General features: G+C 45.3%; 1 protein-coding gene across 1 annotated transcript; it reads left to right on the forward strand.

Moving 5' to 3' along the window:
- Positions 1–136: 136 nt before the first annotated feature.
- mrpl32 (mitochondrial ribosomal protein L32) lies at positions 137–20,274 on the forward strand. Its single transcript, XM_048561675.1, has 3 exons — positions 137–271; positions 19,214–19,401; positions 19,835–20,274. Exons 1-3 carry the CDS (start codon positions 187–189, stop codon positions 20,090–20,092), a joined length of 531 nt encoding a protein of 176 aa, XP_048417632.1. The 5' UTR covers positions 137–186; the 3' UTR covers positions 20,093–20,274.
- The last annotated feature ends 1,798 nt before the right edge of the window (positions 20,275–22,072 follow it).

The following is a 22,072-nucleotide window of genomic DNA, read 5'->3' on the forward strand; positions in this document are numbered from 1 at the left end:
AATTGCATGCGATAGATTCTGGGAACTATAGTTTTTTGCAGACGGACACGGTCGGGGGCGTGGTTTCTGCCGCAATCACGTGCGCAAGCTGCAGCCTATCTAGCGGCGCTGTAATTGACGCGCTTGCGCACTGTGTTGAAATTTTGCATCTTTCGGTTACAACGAGTTGTGGTCTCCTGCTTGTTAATGGCGTTGGTGCAGAGGCTGCGACTGTCCTGGTCGGCTCTTGAATGCGCTTTGCTGCAGGCTTTCGGAGTTCAACGTCGTTTGGGTGAGTGTCTGTGGCTTTATGGAGATGATTTCAGGGAGCGAATAGAATCTGTTCATTCTAGTATCCATCCTGCCTATTACCTGCCTTTTTTAAATTCACCCGTGGGACTTGGGTGTCACCGTCGGGCTAGCATTTATTGCCCGTCTTGATGTAGGCTGATTTGGCCTAGTAAGCCACTGATTTGTATCAGGGCAGTTGAGTGTCAGCTCATTAGTGTGAGTCTGAAGTCAAATGTAGGCCGCACCAGAAGAGAATGGCCCATTTCCTTCCTTGAAGGACTATGGTGAGACAGATGGATTTTTCTGACAGTTGACAATGGTTTTGTGGTTACAGTATATTCATAATACCAGGTACAGTGGTGGAATCAAACTTAGTGTCTCCAGAACATTCTGTAATACCACTAAGCCATCATCAGTATCCAAGTATCCATTCAGGAATCCAGTCATCTACCTACCCATCTGTCTAGTAATCCACGGCCGACGCCGACGGAACCCCGCCCACGGCCGACGCCGACGGAACCCCGCCCACGGCCGAAAACCTCATCGCTCCGCCCACAACCTCCACAGCCAGCAACCCCAGAGGAGACAGCCACACTGAGCCCTGCCGAATCTTCACCATCCCCCAGACCTTCCACTAACTGAGGACGAAAGGTCAGTCCTTAGCAAGGGGCTCACCTTTGTCCCCCTACAGCCACACATCAACGAATACCAGTCACGTTTTGGACATAGAGCAGTTTTTCCGCTGCCTTCGTCTCCACGCTTACTTCTCTAACTGTGAGCCTAACCCTCGCTCCGCTGACCCCTTCACCCGCTTCCAACACAAGTCCTCCTCCTGGACACCACCCCCAGACCTCCTACCCTCCCTCAACCTCTTCATCTCCAACTGCTGTCGAGACATTAACCGCCTCAACCTCTCCACCCCTCTCATCCACTCCAACCTCTCCCCTGCAGAACGGGCAGCCCTCCGCTCCAACCCCAACCTCACCATCAAACCCGCAGACAAGGGTGGCGCAGTGGTAGTATGGCGCACTGACCTCTACATCGCTGAGGCCAAACGCCAACTCTCCGACACCACCACCTACTGCCCCCTCGATCATGACCCCACCCCCGAGCACCAAACCATCATCTCCAACACCATTCGTGACCTCATCACCTCAGGGGACCTCCCACCCACAGCCCCCAACCCTGCACGGCCCGTTTCTATCTCCTTCCCAAAATCCACAAACCTGCCTGCTCTGGTCGACCCATTGTCTCAGCCTGTTCCTGCCCCACTGAACTCATCTCCACCTATCTGGACACCATTTTCTCCCCTTTGGTCCAGGAACTCACTGCCTACGTCCGTGACACCACCCACCTCCTCCAGAACTTCCAATTCCCTGGCACCCAACACCTCATTTTCACCATGGACGTCCAGTCCCTATAAGCCTGTATTCCGCATGCAGATGGCCTCAAGGCCCTCCGCTTCTTCCTGTCCCGCAGGCCTGACCAGTCCCCCTCCACCGACACCCTCATCCGCCTAGCCGAACTCGTCCTCACCTTCAACAACTTCTCTTTCGATTCCTCCCACTTCCTACAGACAAAGGGGGTGGTCATGGGTACCCACATGGGCCAAAGCTATGCCTGCCTCTTTGTAGGCTACGTGGAACAGTCCCTCTTCCGCACCTACACAGGCCCCAAACCCCACCTCTTCCTCCGTTACATTGATGACTGTATCGGCGCCGCATCTTGCTCCCCAGAGGAGCTCGAACAGTTATCCACTTCACCAGCACCTTCCACCCCAACCTTCAGTTCACCTGGGCCATCTCCAGCACATCCCTCATCTTCCTGGACCCCTCAGTCTCCATCTCAGGCAACCAGCTTGTAACTGATGTCCATTTCAAGCCCACCGACTCCCACAGCTACCTAGAATACACCTCCTCCCACCCACCCTCCTGCAAAAATTCCATCTCCTATTCCCAATTCCTCCGCCTCCGCCGCATCTGCTCCCACGATGAGGCATTCCACTCCCGCACATCCCAGATGTCCAAGTTCTTGAAGGACCGCAACTTTCCCCCCACAGTGGTCGAGAACACTCTTGACCACGTCTCCTGCAATTCCCATAACACATCCCTCACACCCTGCCCCTGCCCCCGCCCCCTGCCACAACCGCCCAAAGAGTATCCCCCTCGTTCTCTCTCACCACCCCACGAACCTCCAGATACAACGCATCATCCTCCGACACTTCCGCCATCTACCATCCGACCCCACCACCCAAGACATTTTTCCATCCCCGCCCTTGTCGGCTTTCTGGAGAGACCACTCTCTCCGTGACTCCCTTGTTCGCTCCACACTGCCCTCCAACCCCACCACACCCGGCACCTTCCCCTGCAACCGCAAGAAATGCTACACTTGCCCCCACACCTCCTCCCTCATCCCTATCCCAAGCCCCAAGGTGACTTTCCATATTAAGCAGAGGTTCACCTGCACATCTGCCAATGTGGTATACTGTATTCATTGTACCCAGTGTGACCTCTACATTGGGGAAACCAAGCGGAGGCTTGGGCACTGCTTTGCAGAACACCTCTGCTCGGTTCGCAATAAACAACTGCACCTCCCAGTCGCGAACCATTTCCACTCCCCCTCCCATTCTTTAGATGACACGTCCATCATGGAGCTCCTGCAGTGCCACAATGATGCCACCCGAAGGTTGCAGGAACAGCAACTCAAATTCCGCTTGGGAACCCTGCAGCCCAATGGTATCAATGTGGACTTCACCAGCTTCAAAATCTCCCCTTCCCCCACCGCATCCCAAAACCAGCCCAGTTTGTCACCTCCCACCACTGCACCACACATCCAGCCCAGCCTGTCTCTGCCTCCCTAACCTGTTCTTCCTCTCACCCATCCCTTCCTCCCACCCCAAGCCGCACCTCCATTTCCTACCTACCAACCTCATCCCACCTCCTTGACCTGTCCATCTTCCCTGGACTGACCTATCCCCCCCTCCCTCCCCACCTATACTCTCCTGTCCCCCTATTTTCTTTTCTCTCCATCTTCGGTCCGACTCCCCCTCTCTCCCTATTTATTCCAGAACCCTCACCCCATCCCCCTCTCTGATGAAGGGTCTAGGCCCGAAACGTCAGCTTTTGTGCTCCTCAGATGCTGCTTGGCCTGCTGTGTTCATCCAGCTTCACATTTATTATCTTGGATTCTCCAGCATCTGCAGTTCCCGTTATCACTGTCTAGTAATCCTGCTGTCCTCATGCCTGTGCTTCTAGGAATCATGCCATTTACTTAGCTGCTTATTGACTTTAGCTATCTATATGTCTAGAGGTGGTGAGAATCTAGATTGTGCTAGCTGGGAGGGTAGTAGAGGAAGGAAACCTCTCCACTTTTAAAGCGTACATGGATGAGCGCTTGAAATATGACATCAAGGCAGTGGGCCATATACTGGAAAATGGGATCAATGCAGATGGACTGTTTTGAAAGGACCTCTTCTGTGTTGTATGACTCTACCTGTGAATCAATCAACTTATACAACTGCTGATCAATTGCCTGTGTTATTGGAGCCATGTACAGTTGCCTTTGCTATATTTTGCTATGGTGTGTTTATGTATTTTTGATTTGAATGACTTTGTCTATTCCTTGCAAATGGCAGATGAGTGATACTTGAAGAGTTTGCTATTTTGTTCATGTGTGGATTTGGAAGTTTAATGGAGGTAACGGCCTGCTGGTATTGTTGCTATACTCGTAAACCAGTGACCCAGGTAACTTTTTGGGAACAAGATTTGAATCCCACCGCAGCAGACGTTAGAATTTCAACTTGGTAAATAACTTAGCAAGCGACTCTATATCCATCATTACAAAGTCTCAACAAAGAAAATTACATCACAGGAACAGCCCTCCAAGCCTGCGCTGATCCAGATCCTCTATCTAAACCTGTCACCTATTTTCCAAGGATCTGTATCCCTCTGCGCCCTCCCGTTCATCTATCTGTATAGATGTATCTTAAATGACGCTATTGTGCTCGCCTCTACCACCTCTGCTGGTGTTCCAGGCACCCACCACCCTCTGCATAAGGAACTTTCCATGCATAATCTCCCTTAAATTTTTCCCTCTCACCTTGAAATCCTGACCCTTAGCAACGGAGTCCCCCATTCTTGGTGGGGGGGGGCGGGGGGAGCTTCTTGCTGTCCACCCTGTCTATACTTCTCATGATTTTGTAGACCTCAATCAGGTCCCCCCTTCAAATTCCATCTTTTTAATGTAAATAATCCTAATCTACTCAATCTCTCTTCATAACAAGCGCTCTCCATACCAGGCAACATTCTGGTGAACCTGCTCTGCACTCTCTCCAAATCATGCACATCCTTTTGGTAATGTGGTGACCAGAACTGTATGCAGTATTCCAAATATGGTTGAACCAAGTCCTTTACAACTGTAACATAACCTGCCAACTCTTTTATTCAATACCCCGCCCAATGAATGAAAGCATGCCGTATGCCGCCTTGACCACTCTTCAACCTGCGTTGCCACCTTCAGGGTACAAGGGATCTGAACACCCAGATGTCTCTGTGCATCAATTTTCCCTGGGGCTTTTCCATTTACGATATAGCTTGCTCTTGAACTGGATCTTTGCCTTTGCCTGGATTGAACTCCCTCTGCCATTTCTCCACCCTACTCTGCTGCATTCTCCGACAGTCCCCTTCACTGTCTGCTACTCCACCAATCTTGGGGTCATCTGCAAACTTACTAATCAGACCATCTATACCTTCCTCCAGATTATTTATGTATATCACAAACAACAGTGGCCCCAACACGGAACACCACTGATCACAGTTCTCCATTTTGAGAAACTCCCTTCCACTATAGCTGTCTCCTGTTGCCCAGCCAGTTTCCTATCCATCTCTCTAGTACACCCTGGACCCCATGCAACTTCACTTTCTTCATCAGCCTACCATGGGGAGCCTTATCAAATGCCTTACTGAAGTCCATGTATATGACATTTACACCCCTTCCCTCATCTATCCACTTTGTCACTTCCTCAAAGAATTCTATCAAGTTGGAAAGACATGACCTTCCCTGCACAAAACCATGCTGCCTATTACTAATAAACCCATTTTCTTCCAAATGTAAATAGACCCTATCCCTCAGTATCTTCTCCATCAGCTTCCCCACCATTGACGTTAGACTCACCAGTCTATAATTACCTGGATTATCCTTGCTACCCTTCTTAAATAAGGGGACAACATTAGCAATTCTCCAGACCTCTGTGAACTCACCCATTCTCAAGGATGCTGCAAAGATATCTGTTAAGGCCCCAGCTGTTTCCTCTCTCTCTTCCCTCAGTAACCTGGGATAGATCCTTTCCGGACCGGAGGACTTGTCCGTCCTAATGCCTTTTAGAATACCCAAAACTTACCCCCCCCCCCCCCCCCCCCAACCACCACCCACCTCCTTACACCAATTTGATCTAGAGTAATGAAACATCGATCCCTAACCTCAACACCCGTCATGTCCCTCTTGGTGATTACCAACGCAAAGTACTCATCAAGGATCTCACTCATTTTCTCTGACTCCTTGCATAACTTTCCTCCTTTGTCCTTGAGGTGGCTAACTGTTTCTCTAGTTACCCTCTTGCTCTTTATGTATGAAGAAAAGGTTTTGGGATTTTCCTTAACCCTGTTTGCTGAAGATATTTCATGACCCCTGTTCGCCCTCTTAATTTCCTCATTTCAGATTGGTCCTACTTTCCCAATATCCTTCCGAAGCTTCATCTGTTTTCAATCGCCTAGACCTTACGTGTGTGTCCTTTTTCCTCTTTGCTAATATCACAATTTCACCTGTCATCCGTGGTTCCCTAATCTTGCCCTTGCTACCCTTCATTTTCACAGGGACATGTCTGTCCTGCACCCTAATCAACCTCTCTTTAAAAGCCTCCCTAATATCAAATATGGATTTACCCTCAAACAACTGCTCCCAACCCTCATTCCCCAGCTCCTGCTGAATTTTGCTACAGTTGGCCTTCCCCCAGTTTAGCACTCTTCCTTTAGGACCACTCTTGTCCTTGCCCATGAGTATTCTAAAACTTACAGAATTGTGATCACTATTCCCAAAGTAGTCCCCTACCGAAACTTCGACCACCTGGCTAGGCTCATTCCCCAACACCAGGTCCAGTATGGCCCCTTCCCGAGTTGGACTATTTACATACTCCTCTATAAAACCCTCCTGGATACTCCTTACAAATTCTGCTCCATCTAAACCCCGAACACTAAGTGAATCACTGTCAGTGTTTGGAAAATTAACATCTTCCATCACCGCCACACTGTTGCTCCTACACCGTTCCATAATCCGTCTACATATCTGTACCTCCATCTCTCAATCGCTGTTGGGCAGCCTGTAGTACAGCCCCAACATTGTTACTGCACCCTCCCTATTTCTGAGCTCTGCTCATATTGCCTCATTGCTCCAGTCCTCCGTAGTGCCCTCCTTCAGCTCAGCAGTGATATCCTCTTTGACCAGTAATGCAACTCCTCCACCCCTTTACCTCCCTGTCTATCCCACCTGAAGAATCTATATCCTGCGATATTTAGTTGGCAATATTTGCTCTTCACTCAACCAAGTCTCAGTGATAGCAATAACATCATAGTCCCAGGTACCAATCCCAGTCCTAAGTTAACCTGCCTTACCTACTACACTTCTCATAATAAAACAAATGCATCTCAGACCACCCGTCCCTTGCGTTCATCATCTGCTGTCTGCCTACTCTTCCCCTCAGTCACACTGACTTCATTATCTAGTTCCTTACCGTCTTTAGTTACTGCCTCCTTACTGGCCACTAACCACCTCATTTGATTCCCATCCCCCTGCCACATTAGTTTAAACCCTCCCCAACTGCATTAGCAAAAGCACCCCCTAGGACAGTGGCTCCAGTTCTGCCCAGATGTAGACCGTCTGAATTATTATAGTCCCACCTCCCCCAGAACTGTTCCCAATGTCCCAAAAATATGAGCCCCTGCCTCCTGCACCATATCTCTAGCCACTCATTTATCCTGCCTATTCTTTCATTTCTACTCTGACTGGCATGTGGCACTGGTAGCAATCCTGAGATTACTATCTCTGAGGTCCTACTTTTTAACTTGCTTGCTAAATTCTGTTTGTAGGACCTCATCCCATTTATTACCTATATCATTGGTGCCTATATGCACCACGACAGCTGGCTGTTCACCCTCCCCCTTCAGAATGTCCTGCAGTCAATCTGAGACGTCCCTGACCCATGCACCTGGGAGGCAACATGCCATTCAGGAGTCTCGTTTTTGACACAGAATTGCCTATCTAATCCCCTTACAATCGAATCCCCTGTGACTATCGCCCTTCCACTCTCTTTCCTGCCCTCTGTACAGCAGAGCCAGCTACGGTGCCATGAATCTGGCTACTGCTGCCTTCCCCTGGTGAGCCATCTCCCCCAACAGTATCCAAAACGGTATACCTGTTTTGGAGAGAGATGACCACAGGGGACACCTGTTCTGCCTTTTGGTCACCCATACCCTTTCTCCCTCAGCAACCCTAATCTGCATTGTGACCAATTTGCTAAACATGCTATCCACGATTTCCTCAGCATCGCGGATGCTCCAAAGTGAGTCCATCTGCATCTCCAGAGCAACATGCGGTCTAACAAGAGCTGCACCTTGACACACCATGCATGTGTAGGATACAGGCACTTTAGCCGCATCCCTTAGCACCCACATTGAGCAAGAGGAGCATAACATGGATCTGGGATCTCCTGCCATTTTTACTCTTAAGCTTAGCTTGGGCCTACTATAATATCAAATAATAGATAAATGAAATGAAAAGATTTTTATCAATCACTCTGCTTACAAGCACACAATCAAAAAAAAGAAAATCCTTCCCTTATCAACACACTGCAGAGTCTTTCCTTTTCTTGGTTTGAGGAGGAGAGGAAAAACTTCTTCACCGAGAGAGTGGTGGATATATGGAATATGCTGCCCAGAAGGCAGTGGAGGCCAACTCTCTGGATACTTTCAAGAAAGAGATGGATGAAGCTTTTACAGATAGTGGAATCAAGAGTTATGGGGATAAGGCAGGAAAAGGATACTGATCGTGGATGATCAATCATGATCATAATAAATGGTGGTGCTGGCTCGAAGGGCCAAATGGCCTACTCCAGCACCTATTGTCTGTTGAGAGCAAGTGGGAGACCCTACACGTGTAATGCCTTGGGCATAGCTACTGCCCAAATATAGAAGTTCACTCGCCTTCCCAGTGCGCAATTTGACCACTCCCACTCAGCTTTGTAGAAATGAAGAACTTAACTTTGCTGCAGCCTCCTGTCCTCGTTCTCGCTGCTCCCACTGCTCCAGCAAAATGGATGAATGAAACAAATGGACCAATTAGCTACTAAGGCATTGGAAATGACAACAGCAACCCCAGCCTCATGACCCCACAAAATCCTCCGTAGTAACATTTGGGCACTAGTGCCAGCATTGGGAGAACTGTCTCACTGGCTATTCAAGTGACAGCCTAGTATAGTTGTATTCATGATCTCATGTCTTAGTGTCCAAGACAAACTAATCACCATCTCTGTCTCTGTCTTGCCAGATCCAACAGAGGTGATAGCAGGTGACATACAGTTAGGAGGAAATTTCCCTGGGAATCATCAACATTGACTGTGGATTAGTTTTGTAGTATCAGGTCAAATGTGGGCAGGGAAACTTCCTGCCACTTATCAACATCACCCTCCCCTCCCCTCCCTCAGCCAGTTATCGAAACTGTGCTCCTCCATGATGAACGGCATTTGAAGGAAACACTAGCTCAGAATGTACTGAGACGGTGATTTCAATGTCCATCGCTGAGAAGGACTGAGCTGATTGAGTCCCAAAGGACACAGATGCTCAACTGCAACTGAGGGAACCAACAAGAGAGAAAAACATACTTGACCTCATCCTCACCAATCTACATGTTTCATGTGGAACTGTTTGTGACAGTATAGATATGAATGACCGCTGTATGGTCCTTGTGGAGACAGAATCCCACCTTCATTTTGAGCATACCCCTATTATGCTGTATATACTTTCACCATGCCAAAAAGAATAGACTTCAAACAAATCTAGTAACCCAAGGCTGGGCATCTAAGAGGTGCTATGAGCCATCAGAGAAAAATCTGTAACCACCTGGCACAGCATATTCTCCACTCTCCGCCACCGCTTGCTGGATCATGACCCCACCCCTGAACACCAAGCCATCATCTCCCAAACCATCGACACCCTCATCACCTCAGATGACCTCACACCCACCGCCTCCAACCTCATTGTTCCCCAACCCTGGACCGCCTACTTCTATCTCCTTCCCAAAATCTACAAACCTGCTTGCCCTGGTCGACCCATTGTCTCCACCTGCTGCTGCCCCACTGAACTCATCGCCACCTATCTGGACTCCATTTTCTCCCCCTTGGTCCAGGAACTCCCCATCTACGTCCGTGACACCACCCACACCCTCCACCTCCTCCAGAACTTCCAATTCCCCTGTTCCCAACACCTCACTTTCACCATGGACGTCCAGTCCCTATAAGCCTGCATTCCCCATGCAGATGGCCTAAAGGCCCTCCGCTTCTTCCTGTCCCGCAGGCCCGACCAGTCTCCCTCCACCGACACCCTCATCCGCCTAGCCGAACTCTCCCTCACCCTCAACAACTTCTCTTTCGATTCCTCCCACCCCTTACAGACAAAGGGGGTGGTCATGGGCACCCACATGGGCCAAAGCTATGCCTGCCTCTTTGTAGGCTACGTGGAACAATCCCTGTTCCGTACCTACATTGGCCCTAAACCCCACCTCTTCCTCCGTTACATTGATGACTGTATCTGTGCCGCCTCGTGCTCCCAGGAGGAGCTCGAGAGGTTCATCCACTTCACCAACATCTTCCACCCCAACCTCAAGTTCACTTAAACCATCTCCAACACATCCCTCACCTTCTTGGACCTCTCTGGTTTCTAGCTGGTTGCCCGAGATGGAGACAATGCCCATTTCAAGCCCACTGACTCCCACAGCTACCTAGAACACACACCCCCCCCCCCCCCCACCTTCCTGCAAAAATTCCATCTCCTATTCCCAGTTCCTTCGACTGTGCCGCACCTGCTCCCAAGGTGGAACATTCCACTCCTGTACGTCTCAGATATCCTCGTTCTTCAAAGACGCAACTCCGCACTATGCAGTGTCGAGAATGTCCTCAACCGTGTCTCCCGCATTTCCTGCAACTCCTCCCTCTTATCCCATACCCACAAAAACCGGCAAAAGAGAATCCTCCTCGTCCTCACATACCACCCCACCAACCTCCAGATCCAACGCATCATCCTCCGACACTTCCACCATCTACAATCCGACCCCTCCTCCGAAGACATTTTTCCATCCCCACCCTTGTCTACTTTCAGGAGGGACAACTCTCTCTGTGACTCCCTTGTCTGCTCCACACTCCCCTCCAATCCCACCACACCCGGCACCTTCTGCAGGAAGTGCTACACTTGCCCCCTCACCCCCCATCCCAGGCACCAAGAAGACTTTCCACATCAAGCAGATGTTCACCTGAACATCTGCTAGTGTGGTATACTGCAGCCGCTGTACCCTTTGTGGCTTCCTGTACATTGGGGATACCAAGCGGGGGCTTGGGGAATGCTTTGCAGAACACCTACGCTCAGTTCGTAATAAATAACTACATCTCCCAGTCACGAACCATTTCACCTCCCCCTCCCATTCCATAGACAACATGTCCATCATGGGCCTCCTGCAGTGCCACAACAATGCCACCCGGAGGTTGCAGGAACAGCAACTCCTATTCCTCTTGGGAAATGTGCAGCCCAACGGTATCAACGTGGATTTCACAAGCTTCAAAATCTACCCCTGCCCCCACCCAATACTGCATCCCAAAACCAGCCCAGCTCGTCCCCACCTCCCTAACCAGTTCTTCCTCTCACCTATCCCCACCTCCATTTTCTGCCTTCCAACCTCATCCCGCCCCCTGACTTGTACGTCCTCTCTGGACTGACCTATCCCCTGCCTACCTCCCCACCTACACTCACCTCTACAGGGTCCATCCCTGCCCCTTTCACTTTTCTGCCTCCTCTCCATCTATCTTCTCCTCTATCCATCTTTGATCCGTCTGCCCCCCTCTCTCCCTATTTATTTCAGAACTCTCTCCTCCGTCGCCATTTTCTGGTGAAGGGTCTAGGCCCAAAATGTCAGCTTTTATGCTCCTAAGGTGCTGCTTGGTCTGCTGTGCTCATCCAGCTCCACACTACATTATCGCGTTTTCTCGACTCTACCATGTCCGTCAAGCCAGTGGTTCAACTTGGTGCAATGCAGACAACAGGAGTGCATTTCAAGAGCAGAATTAGGAATATCTAAAAATGGGATGTCAAACTGATGAGGCTGCAACACACGACTGTTTGAGTGCTAAAGACCATAAGTAGAAAGTGGTGGACAGAGTTAAGTGATTTCACAACATAGGCCACATCTAAGTTCTGCAGTCCTGCTACACCCAGTCATAAATGGTAGTGGACAGTTAAACAACTCAGTGGATCTGGAGGCCCCATAAATATTCCTATCCTCAGTGATGGCAGAGTCCAGCGCAAAGTAAAAGTCATAACAATATTTAGCCAGAAATGCTGAGTGGATGATTGCTTCATCTGAAGGTCCTCAGCATCACAAATGCAAGTCTTCAGCTGATTTGATTCTTTCCACATGCTATCAAGAAAAGGCTGCATGCGCAGCTATGCAAAGGCTATGGCCGGGACAAAATTCCACAATAATCCTGAAGATTTGTACACCAGAATTTGCCGCACCCCTGGACGAGTTGTTCCAGTACAGCTATCTACCTGACAATGTGGAAATTTGCCCAGGTATAATCTGTACACCAAAGTAGGGCATATCCAACTTAACCACTTACCATACCATTGATCTGATTCAATCAATTTACTGATGATTGCAAAGTGTCATCAGCGGTGCTATGAGGCAGCACTTGTTTAGCAATAACCTGTTAACTGACACTCATTTTGTGTTCTGCCAGGGACCTTATTGTCTAGGTAAAAGGACTGAATTTTAGACATGAGGTGATAGTGACTGCCTTTGTCAAGGCTGCATTTGACTGAATAAGGCATCGGGGAACCCTAGCAAAACTAGTTAATTGGAAGTGAGGGAAACCTCTCCGCAGTTTGGAGTCCTACCTGTCTCATGGGCTGATGGTTGTTTGGTGGACGTCAGTCATCTCAGGTCCAGTACATCTCTCTAGGGGTTCCTCGGAGGAATGTCCAAGGCCCGACCCTCTTTAGCTACTACATCAATTATATCCCCTTCATTCTAAAGCCAAAAGTAGGGTTGTTTGGTAATGATTGCACAAGATTAGCATCATTCATGACTTCTCAGAAGCTGAACCAGCATACCCAGATGCAGCTAGACCTGGACAAGTGGCAAGTCACATTCCTTGTGTCTCACAAGTGCCAGGCAATGACCACCTGCATTAAGAGAATTGAACTATCACCTCTTGACTAAGCCCCCCATTATCAATATCTAGGGTTACCATTGACCACAAGCTGAACCAGAAGCAGAATTTTGGCTACAATAGCAGATCGGAAGCTCAGATTCTTGTTGTGAGTAACTTATTCTTGACTTCCCAAACCTGTCCACCATCTACAAGGACCAGATGTGATGTAATGCTCCCCACTTGTCTGGTCAAATACTGCTTCAACACAAGATGCCTGACACCATCCAGGACAAAGCAGCATGCTTGATTGACACCACATACACAACTGATTCCTCTGCCATCAACTCTGAAAAGCAACAGTGTACCACCTCCATGGTGCATGGCAGAATTCCACCGCGGCTCCTTAGATAGCATATTTCAAACTTGTCCTTCTAGATGGCAGTGGTCAAAAACAGCATATATGTGGGAAACCGCCACTTACAAACCATCCACCATCCTGATTTTGAAATATATCACTGTTCCTTAAGTGTCACTAGGTCAAAATCCAGAAGTTCCCTGACAGCATTTTGGAAGTATGCCCACCAAATAGAGTGCAGTGGTTCAGAGAAACAGCTGACCACCATCATCTTAATGGCTATTATGGATGGGCAAAAAATGTTTGCCCAGTCAGAAAGGCCCATGTCCCAGGAATGAATAATAAAAGTTCCCAATCTGTTTGTTCAGACTATGCATTTCTCTATTGGCATAAGCGTTCCAACACTCGTGATACTCTGCCACCATACAACTGAAGACAAGTTGCTGAAGTAGTCTATTTTCCTATTTCTGACCTTGAAGGAGTGTGGAAACTGAGTGCGTTGCCCTTTTAAAGTTATGGCTTTAATAGTACAGCCCAGATCTATCTACACTTACAGAACACATTAGAAAAGATATTTGCAGTTCATAAAAATGAAAGTCATTACTCATCAAAAGCTGAAAACAAAGAAGGCCCTTTGAATGATGGGGTGCAGGTTCATAGTTCTTTGAAGGTCTAATCAAGGTAGATAGGGTAGTGAAGAAGGTGTTTTGGAGGCTTGCCTTTATTGGTCAGTGCATTGAGGAGAGGAATTAGGATGTCATATTGTGGCTATACAGGACATTGGTTAGGCTGCTTTTGGAATACTGCATTCAATTCTGGTCTCTCTGCTATAGAAAAGATGTTGTTAAACTTTGAAAGGGCGCAGAAGAGATTTACAAGGATTATGCTGAGATTGGATGGCTTGAGTTTTAGGGAGAGACTGAATAGACTGGGGCTATTTTCCCTGGAATGTTGGAGGCTGAGGGTTCACCTCTTAGACGTTCATGAAATCATGTGTGGCATGGGTTGGATGAATAGCCAAGGTCTTTTCCCAGCCTAGGGGAGCCCAAAACGAGAGGGCTGAGATTTGAGGTGAATGGGCAAGATTTGCAGTGGACCTAAAGGGCAACTTTTCCAATTAGAGGGTGGTGCCGTGTATGGAATGAGCTGCCAGAGGACGTGGTGGAATCTGGTACATTTACAGTATTTAAAAGGCATCTGGATGGGTGCATGAATAGGAAGTATTTAGAGGGATGTGGGCCAGATGCTGGCAAATGGGACTTGATTAATTTAGGATATCTGGTTGGCATAGATAAGCTAGACCAAAGAGTCTTTTTCTGTGCTGTACAACTGACTCCTAATTGTTAAAGAATGACAGCCATGATCACAGGGAAGGTGATTATTGATGCAATTCCATTTTTTGGGGGAGAGAAGCGTGGACAGACTGTTTAAAGTTTATTGAATTATCGAGCATAATCAGTTTTTCTCCACAGAAAGCAATGTTGCTAATAAACTACATCATGTTGCCCAGACAGGCCAATTGTTTATAGAATCAAGCATCCATCCTCCAAACCAGCAGCAGGTGTCAGCAAACTCATGTTATTCCATGCTGTAATTCTCGGCCCTTTTTATAAATCCATGTCAATGTGTGTAGTAAGTGGGAATCGGGCATTGGTCAGGGCTTCTGCTGTTTGAAAGGAGCTGAAGTATAATTTTACAGCCAACATACTAATTCAGAGACCACTGCAATAAAGTAACATTTTTATGTTACACCCTGTCTATTTATCATCTTGTTATACACAGAGCACTTGTTGAATTAGAGGTTTGTTGTGAAATGTGATAAATGCAAACTATCTCCAGGCAGACAGTAGTTCACATTCACAGCAGATTTCTTTTCTCCAGGCACTCCCTTCACAGCTATCACAGCTGTTGAGCACCCACCATCACTCTTGATGCAGCTGTGGGCCCAATCCTTTCCACCTGTTGAAACACTGTACAAGAGCTTTCTTTTGTTTTTGTAAATAACTATACCAGTACTTGCTGTACTGTTTGGGACATTCTCCAGCCTCCTAGGCCGTTACTATAATTGTAATATCAGAGATGCAAGAGCTGTTTTGCGTACAGTGTGATCTCCTGAATAGAAATGTGCTCATTGTCTGAAATAGACGATCTGGCAATGCTCAATAGGCATGTGTTTAAATTGCTGTGTTTGACCACATGGTCCAGTTGAATCTTTTATGCCTACCTGAGAGCACTCCAGCATTGTACTGGATTATCAATCTGATTTCACACAAGTCACTTGTGAATCCCTTTTTCTGTCCCTAATTTGTCTGCTAATGATTCTCACTGATATTTCGTCTTTGTCTGCTGTTAACCTCGGTTCATATTTCTAACTGGCTGGTCTGCTTATCTGTGCTAATCACTTGAATAAAAGTGCATCTCTTAAAGAAGTAAAGTAAGATTGAGTAAGATTGTTTAGATTGAGAGATGATGCGGAGGTTCTGTTTTCCAGAATATTTTTTAACTTGGTCTACCCTTATTTTGGACTTTTCTTGCTGTTTGGTAATCCAGAGGCCCAGACTAATACTCTGTGGGTTCACTTCCCACCATGGAAGCTGATTTAATTCAAATTGAATTAATAAGTCTGGAGAATAAAGCTAATCTCAGAATTGCTGCCATGAAACCATTGTTGCTTATCATAAAAACTCCCCGTTTCCTAATGTCATTTAGGAAAGAGAATGGCTATCTTTATTTGGTCTGGTTTGTGAGTGATTCCAGACCCACAGGAATTTGATTCTTTACTGCCCTCTGAAATGGCCTGCAAGTCACTGAGATCAAGGGTTCTTAGGGATGGGCTTTGCCAGCTAGGTGCATATCTCATGAAAGAACAAAGCAAAAAGAAAACCAATTCTGATGAGAATTTACTGTATACTGTGATGGTAGAGAATGTTTGAATCACTGGAGAGCCCAAGGTTGACCTCTTGAGTGTTTAATTATAGGGACATTGGTTAAGTTGGCTGAACAGCTGGTTTGTGATGTAGAGTTAACATGAGGTTACCATACTAAGCCAATGAAGCATCTGATCTAAATTTACAAAGTAACTGGTGGCTCCTGTGGTAAAATAGGACTGGCATCAATCTCATGTCAGTTGTCAGTTGAGCTGTTAAAAATCTGTCGCTGTTCTCCTGGCATGCAGGAATATAAAAGCAATAAGCTTTGTCTGTTTTAAGACGTAGAATAAAAATCCAAGGGAATTGGACATTATCTTGCTTCAGAACACAGGAAGGAGTGGTGTTAATTAGCTGAATTTTTTTTTCCTGATCTGTTGACTCTGTTAAAAAGACACTTCTCAGTTTGATTGCGTTGACATGATTCCCATCCACTAAGACTGCAGTTCCTTTAGCTTTGTGCTACTTTAGATCTTGATATAATCTTTGTAAAATTTATGCATTGCTTTGATCCATCTGATGTTGAGAAACATGCAAGGTAATTGTAGGTTTCTGGAGGAGTCTTGTTCTTCTAAGATGCTCATGCTGATGAGTCTTGGCAAGCTATTCTGCCACAACAGAATTAAAGCTTAACCCATGTTAAGCAAGCCAAGATAAAGATTATCTCCCTAATTAGAGATAATGGGAACTGCAGATGCTGGAGAATTCCAAGATAATAAAATGTGAGGCTGGATGAATACAGCTGGCCAAGCAGCATCTCAGGAGCACAAAAGCTGACGTTTCGGGCCTAGGCCCATCCCCCTCTCTGAAGGGTCTAGGCCCGAAACGTCAGCTTTTGTGCTCCTGAGATGCTGCTTGGCCAGCTGTGTTCATCCAGCCTCACATTATCTTGGAAATCTCCCTAATTAGACATTGTTTTAATCAAGATACAAACAGTTGAATTAATATAGTTTGCAGGATATCCCAAATTTCACAATTCTGGGATTCCTCAAATATTTAGGTGGTTGTCAGTGCTGTTACTCTGGTAATGGAGTAAATACGGGAATCAATTTTAGCATAACAGAATCCCACAGGTTGGAAAGGTGATGATGAACAGATAATGTGTTTTTCACAAATGTTTGTTGAGAGAGAAATATTGGCCAGAAAATCTCCTCTTTGAAACAGTATCTCAAGATCTTTCATTTTAAACAACAACAGTTTAAATTCTATCACAAACATGTCGCCTCTGAGCGTGCAGCATTCTCCCAGGACTACATTGAAGTGCCAGAATGAATTATGGTTTCCAGTTATGGTGAGAGACTTGAGCCAAAAACTTTCTTCGGGATGAAACTTATCATAGTTGACCACAAATAATTGTACATAATAAAATTACATGGTAGATAACTAAATATGTCTTACTGCAACAAAAGTAGTACAAAACATCGAAGGTTCCAAGCTATTTTGAGAGGGAAATGTTTCTGTTGACTTTTTTTTTGGAAAAGCTGGTACTTGGATTTAGGTCTCAGCCCGAAACGTCAGCCTTTGTGCTCCTATGATGCTGCTTGATCTGCTGTGCTCTACGCCTTGTTAACTTGAATTTAGATGTTATTCTACCTCTGATATACTATATAATGTGGCTCCTGTTACTAGAGGGTCTCAGTGAGCTCTGTGAACTTAAGAAATTTCTCTAATGGCTGGAAATGGCACTGCAGCGTTTCCTTTCACACTACAGTTTCTGCAGATAGCAATACTATGTATTCTGACTGCTGTAATCAGGGTTATTTGCAGCAAACTGTTCCTTTATTCATATTTTGTTGCTACATATTGCCTCTGGCCAGGTTTCTCTTCTGATTTTTATTTACTCCAAAATGTATTACTTTGTCTCCCTGTTTTTCTGATGTCTGCAGAAGATGTTTTTTAAAAAGTACAGCTTGATATATTTTTTATAAACTTTCTTTCATGCTTTGTCAAAGTGATTAAATTAATGCTGCAGATGGATGACTTTTCCACATTTACATCTGACACATTCAGGTCAAGTATAAGTGAACAACACTACTCATTCATATTTAACATTATCCCTTCAACTCCATAAAACGAATCAGCATTATTAACATGAGCCTGGGGGCTCATTATAGAAATAATTAGGGCTGGTGACCAAAAGTTTCATCTTAAGTTTTAAAGGAACTGAGGAAGGCAAAGCTTGGGCACTAAACACCTGAAGCCACAGTCCAGATGAAATCGGGAATGCTCAGGAGGCCAGAATTGAAGGACCAGAAGAGTTCACACAGGCTTGGAGACAGAAATAAGGCTGTGAGGACGTAGTGAGCTGAGGCAGGAGCAAATTTGCCTCAGACTATTCCTGAGGAAAGGTATGGAGTTGGTAAACAGGACATGGGGACTGAAGGCAATGGCTTCAATCATTCCACTATTGCATTTGAGGAAATTTCTGCTTATTCAGTAATGAATGCTGGGCAAACAATCTGATAATTTAGCAGTGGTGGAAGAGTCAAGAGGTGATAGTGAAGTACAGGTGGGTTCATCAGCGTAAGTGCAAACCGTCTTTGTGTTTTTGAATTATGTTGCTGAGGGATAACATTCAGATTAGAAATTGGATGAGGCCAAGGCTAGAAACTTGGTCCTCTAGGGGTAGCAGTGTGGGAGCAGGAAGAGACACCGTTGAAAGTGATTCTCTGATTAGATAGATAAGAATTGAATCAGAGAGCAGTCCTGCATATCTGGACAACAGACTTTGCAGAGGAAAGGGACTTTGGGGGTAGAGCAGTAGTTTACAAGCATTGTAGGTGCCAAGACATTGAGTAGTAGAGGAATGACAGCAGATTTGAAGACCCTTAACAGAATAAAATTATTAGCATTATCAACCAACATGGATCAGGTAGAGATCGTGGATCAGGTAGAGATCGGGTTGTCACCTTTTTTGTGAGAGTAGGGTTCATGGAGCAAGAAGTTCAAATATGCCTTTAAAAACACTGTCATTTGCACCAAGGTGACAGTATAACTGTCTCCTTCATGTTCCTGCTTTACAAAAGTGACTGCATTTCAAAAGTTCTTAGTTGGTTGTAAAGTGCTTTGGGTGGTCCTGAAGTCATGAAGGCACTGTACAAATGCAAGACTGTCTGATTCTGCTCTCAGCATACAACTTTTTCTCCTCTGTGTAAAATTCAATTTGTTCACTTCTCCTGTTTCTTTGCTGTTCAGTTCCTGCTCTGGTGATAGAAGCTCCAGTAAGCTTCCCTCCCTATGAATCTGAATCCTGTGACAATGACCAGAGTGACAGCTCCAGCTTCCTTGATAGTATCTTCTGGATGGCAGCACCCAAAAAACGGCGTACAATTGAAGTCAATCGCTGCCGGAGGAGGAGTGTTCAGAAGTTAGAAAAAGTTAAGGTATGTGCATAGAGTAAGCTGAAGTACATATTATCAAAAAGGCACAATGTATTACTTTGCACAGTTTCCAAATCAAGGCAGCACATGAGTAATCCTCTGTCTGACACCAAGCATAAAAGCGCTTGAAAGTGATCTTTGAGAGAATCATACGAGAATAGACAATAGGCCCTCAGTTGTGGATTGATTTTAATGGTAGTCAATTCTACGGCTGGATTGCTCTGGCCTTGTAATATAATTAGTTTGTATGATGTAAAGCATCCTTGTTGGTGCTGAATATTTGTATTGGCTACTTGTAAACAATTTGTCAGCAATTGCATGCCTTACTTTGAATAATGCAGCAACTTTATTTTTAAGATTTAAATCTGTTCTGAACGTGGAGCAAATTAGCCCAGTTTTGTTTTCATTTTTTCTTTGGAATTTCTTCTCATTTCAGAACAACATAGAGGTCTGTCAAGATTGCGGACGCTTGAAACTGAAGCATGTCCTGTGTGCCTTCTGCTATCAAAAGGTTGTACATGAAACAGCTTTGATACGAGCACAGATTCAGGCACTGGAAGGAAGGCCACACAACACTCCCCCTGTTGAAAATGTTGTACTTTACGCAGGAGAAAAGGCTACAGAGGCTGATGAAGGAAAGCGGATCATTGAAAGGAATCGAAAGCGCCCAGCATGGTTTACAGTAGACTCTTGATGTGAGCACTGCATAAAAGGGAAAACTATGACTTTTTGTTTATATAATACAGGGATTATTAAAATGTACCACAGTTACTTAAAATATAATTTAAGTATCCTGTTGTTGATTAAAGAAAATATGTTTCGGGAATTTATGCTCGTCTACAGAAATGTGCATTATAATAAACCTTTTCTGTACAATATGCTGAGTGGGTGCTTTGTTCAATGGTATGTTTTCATTTTTTGATAAACAGGTAAACATCATTTTTTCCTCAGTATTTCTCTTCCATGCAGCTGTGCAGAAGTAAGCAACTGAGTTAAATTCAAGAACCTGTAATGGCAGAATTTTAAAATTTCTCTTCCTACAGTTCTGCATATCTCAACCATCCCTCATTTTTTAAAAGCCTTTTGGAAATCCATCCTTTAAGTCCTTTAGCCAACACCAAATCCGTCTCCCCCACAAATTCCTTGCTTCGTTCCATGCTGTCTGCTTTTCTTGCACCTGTTTCTAAAAGCTTTGAGATCATTAAAATTTTCTTTATGAATCCATGATGCTATTACTGTTAATCCTCCTCAAAGTGCCGTCTTTACCCCTGATAAAGATGTTTGAATTAGTCTGATATCCATTAACTCTACTCTCCCACTAGTTTTAACTACTGTAGACTGTGCTTTGTGTCACTGGGTTTAAATTAAATTTAAATGGATTAATCCTAAGCAAAACAGGCTCTCTACTTTTTTTTTTAGGGCTTCATGTAGTCATAGAATCATAGAATCTGTACACTGTGGAAACAGACCCTTCGGCGCAACAAGTCTGGAGGCTTTCTAGGTTATGAGATGAATTTACTAATGAAGCTGATTCAAAATGTAGTTCTTAACATAAAAATCTAAAATATACAAGTAGTTTGCATGACCTGTTTTACTAAAAAAACTGATACTCTTGTTTTCTTTTGTGTCAGTGATCATTGCTGGTAAGAGATGATTAAAGCTTCAGCAATGCTGAAATCAGAATGCCAGAAAGAAGTGACTCTTGATGTATTCTTGTGCTCTGGCTACAAAAATATGGTAAAGCTTCTCAGTTCATCTAAATGCATGATAAAAGAGCGCCATGTCTATCATCTTTAAAGCATCATTTTAAACACAGATTATAATGTATTTTTTGCAATCAATCAATATTGAAATTCATAAAGCAGAAGTAGTACAGTCAACTCTTAAAAGTTTCGGTAAACTTGCAAATATTTTCTGGTCGATGCTAATGTTAAATAAAATGCTTGACTTTTTTTAAAAAAAAATCTCCTTTTTGGAGTTCCCTGTAGCACTGCCTGAAATGAAAAAGCAGTTGTCCAGCGTTCCACGAAAATCAATTTCCCCAACCCAATGTTTTTTTTTCTTGTCTTTAAAAGCCATAGCTCTGAATATCACACTAGTTCATAAATCAAAAGAATGTGAATTCAAGACCTGCACCAAAGACCTGAGAATCTAGGCTCACGCTGCATGTGCATTATCATGAGGGGATGCTGACTTGCTGTGGGTGCTGTCTCTCTCTGCCTTTTTAAGGAGGATTTGAAAGACAGTTCTGATTCGAAGAGGAGCAGGGAAACTTTGCTTGAGGATCTGCCTAATCTACCTCTGTCTACTAGCATCTAGAACAGAAGATCAGGTTTTTTATTTTTGCTGTTCACAAGACCTTCTTTTGCACAGATTCGTTGTTCTGTTTCCTACATTGCACCAGTGACCAAACTTAAGTATTCCTTTGTTAGCAAAATGTTTTGTGAAATCTGGAGACCATGAAAGACATGACGTAAAATCATTTTCTTTTTGCTGCCCAGTGGATGAGCAGCTGGCCTCTGCCTGAGAGCTTCCCACATCAACCATGACTAAGATAAAGATATCAACATGTAGTACAGGTTGCCCAAAATATGGCCTGTGGCTTCCACGGGGGTTGCAAGTCTAAGCCCTGGGGCCCCAATGCTCTGATCAAATGTTAAAAGCTCTGAGGCCT

This window comes from Stegostoma tigrinum, chromosome 2 (assembly GCF_030684315.1).
Source record: "Stegostoma tigrinum isolate sSteTig4 chromosome 2, sSteTig4.hap1, whole genome shotgun sequence".
In the NCBI taxonomy this organism is placed as follows: Eukaryota; Metazoa; Chordata; class Chondrichthyes; order Orectolobiformes; family Stegostomatidae; genus Stegostoma; species Stegostoma tigrinum.

Coding starts and splice junctions, on each gene's coding strand:
- mrpl32 (XM_048561675.1), top strand. CDS start 187: ATGGCGTTGGTGCAGAGGCTGCGACTGTCCTGGTCGGCTCTTGAATGC. Junction 272..19,213: donor CGGAGTTCAACGTCGTTTGG/GTGAGTGTCTGT, acceptor TTTGCTGTTCAG/TTCCTGCTCTGGTGATAGAA. Junction 19,402..19,834: donor AGAAGTTAGAAAAAGTTAAG/GTATGTGCATAG, acceptor TTCTCATTTCAG/AACAACATAGAGGTCTGTCA.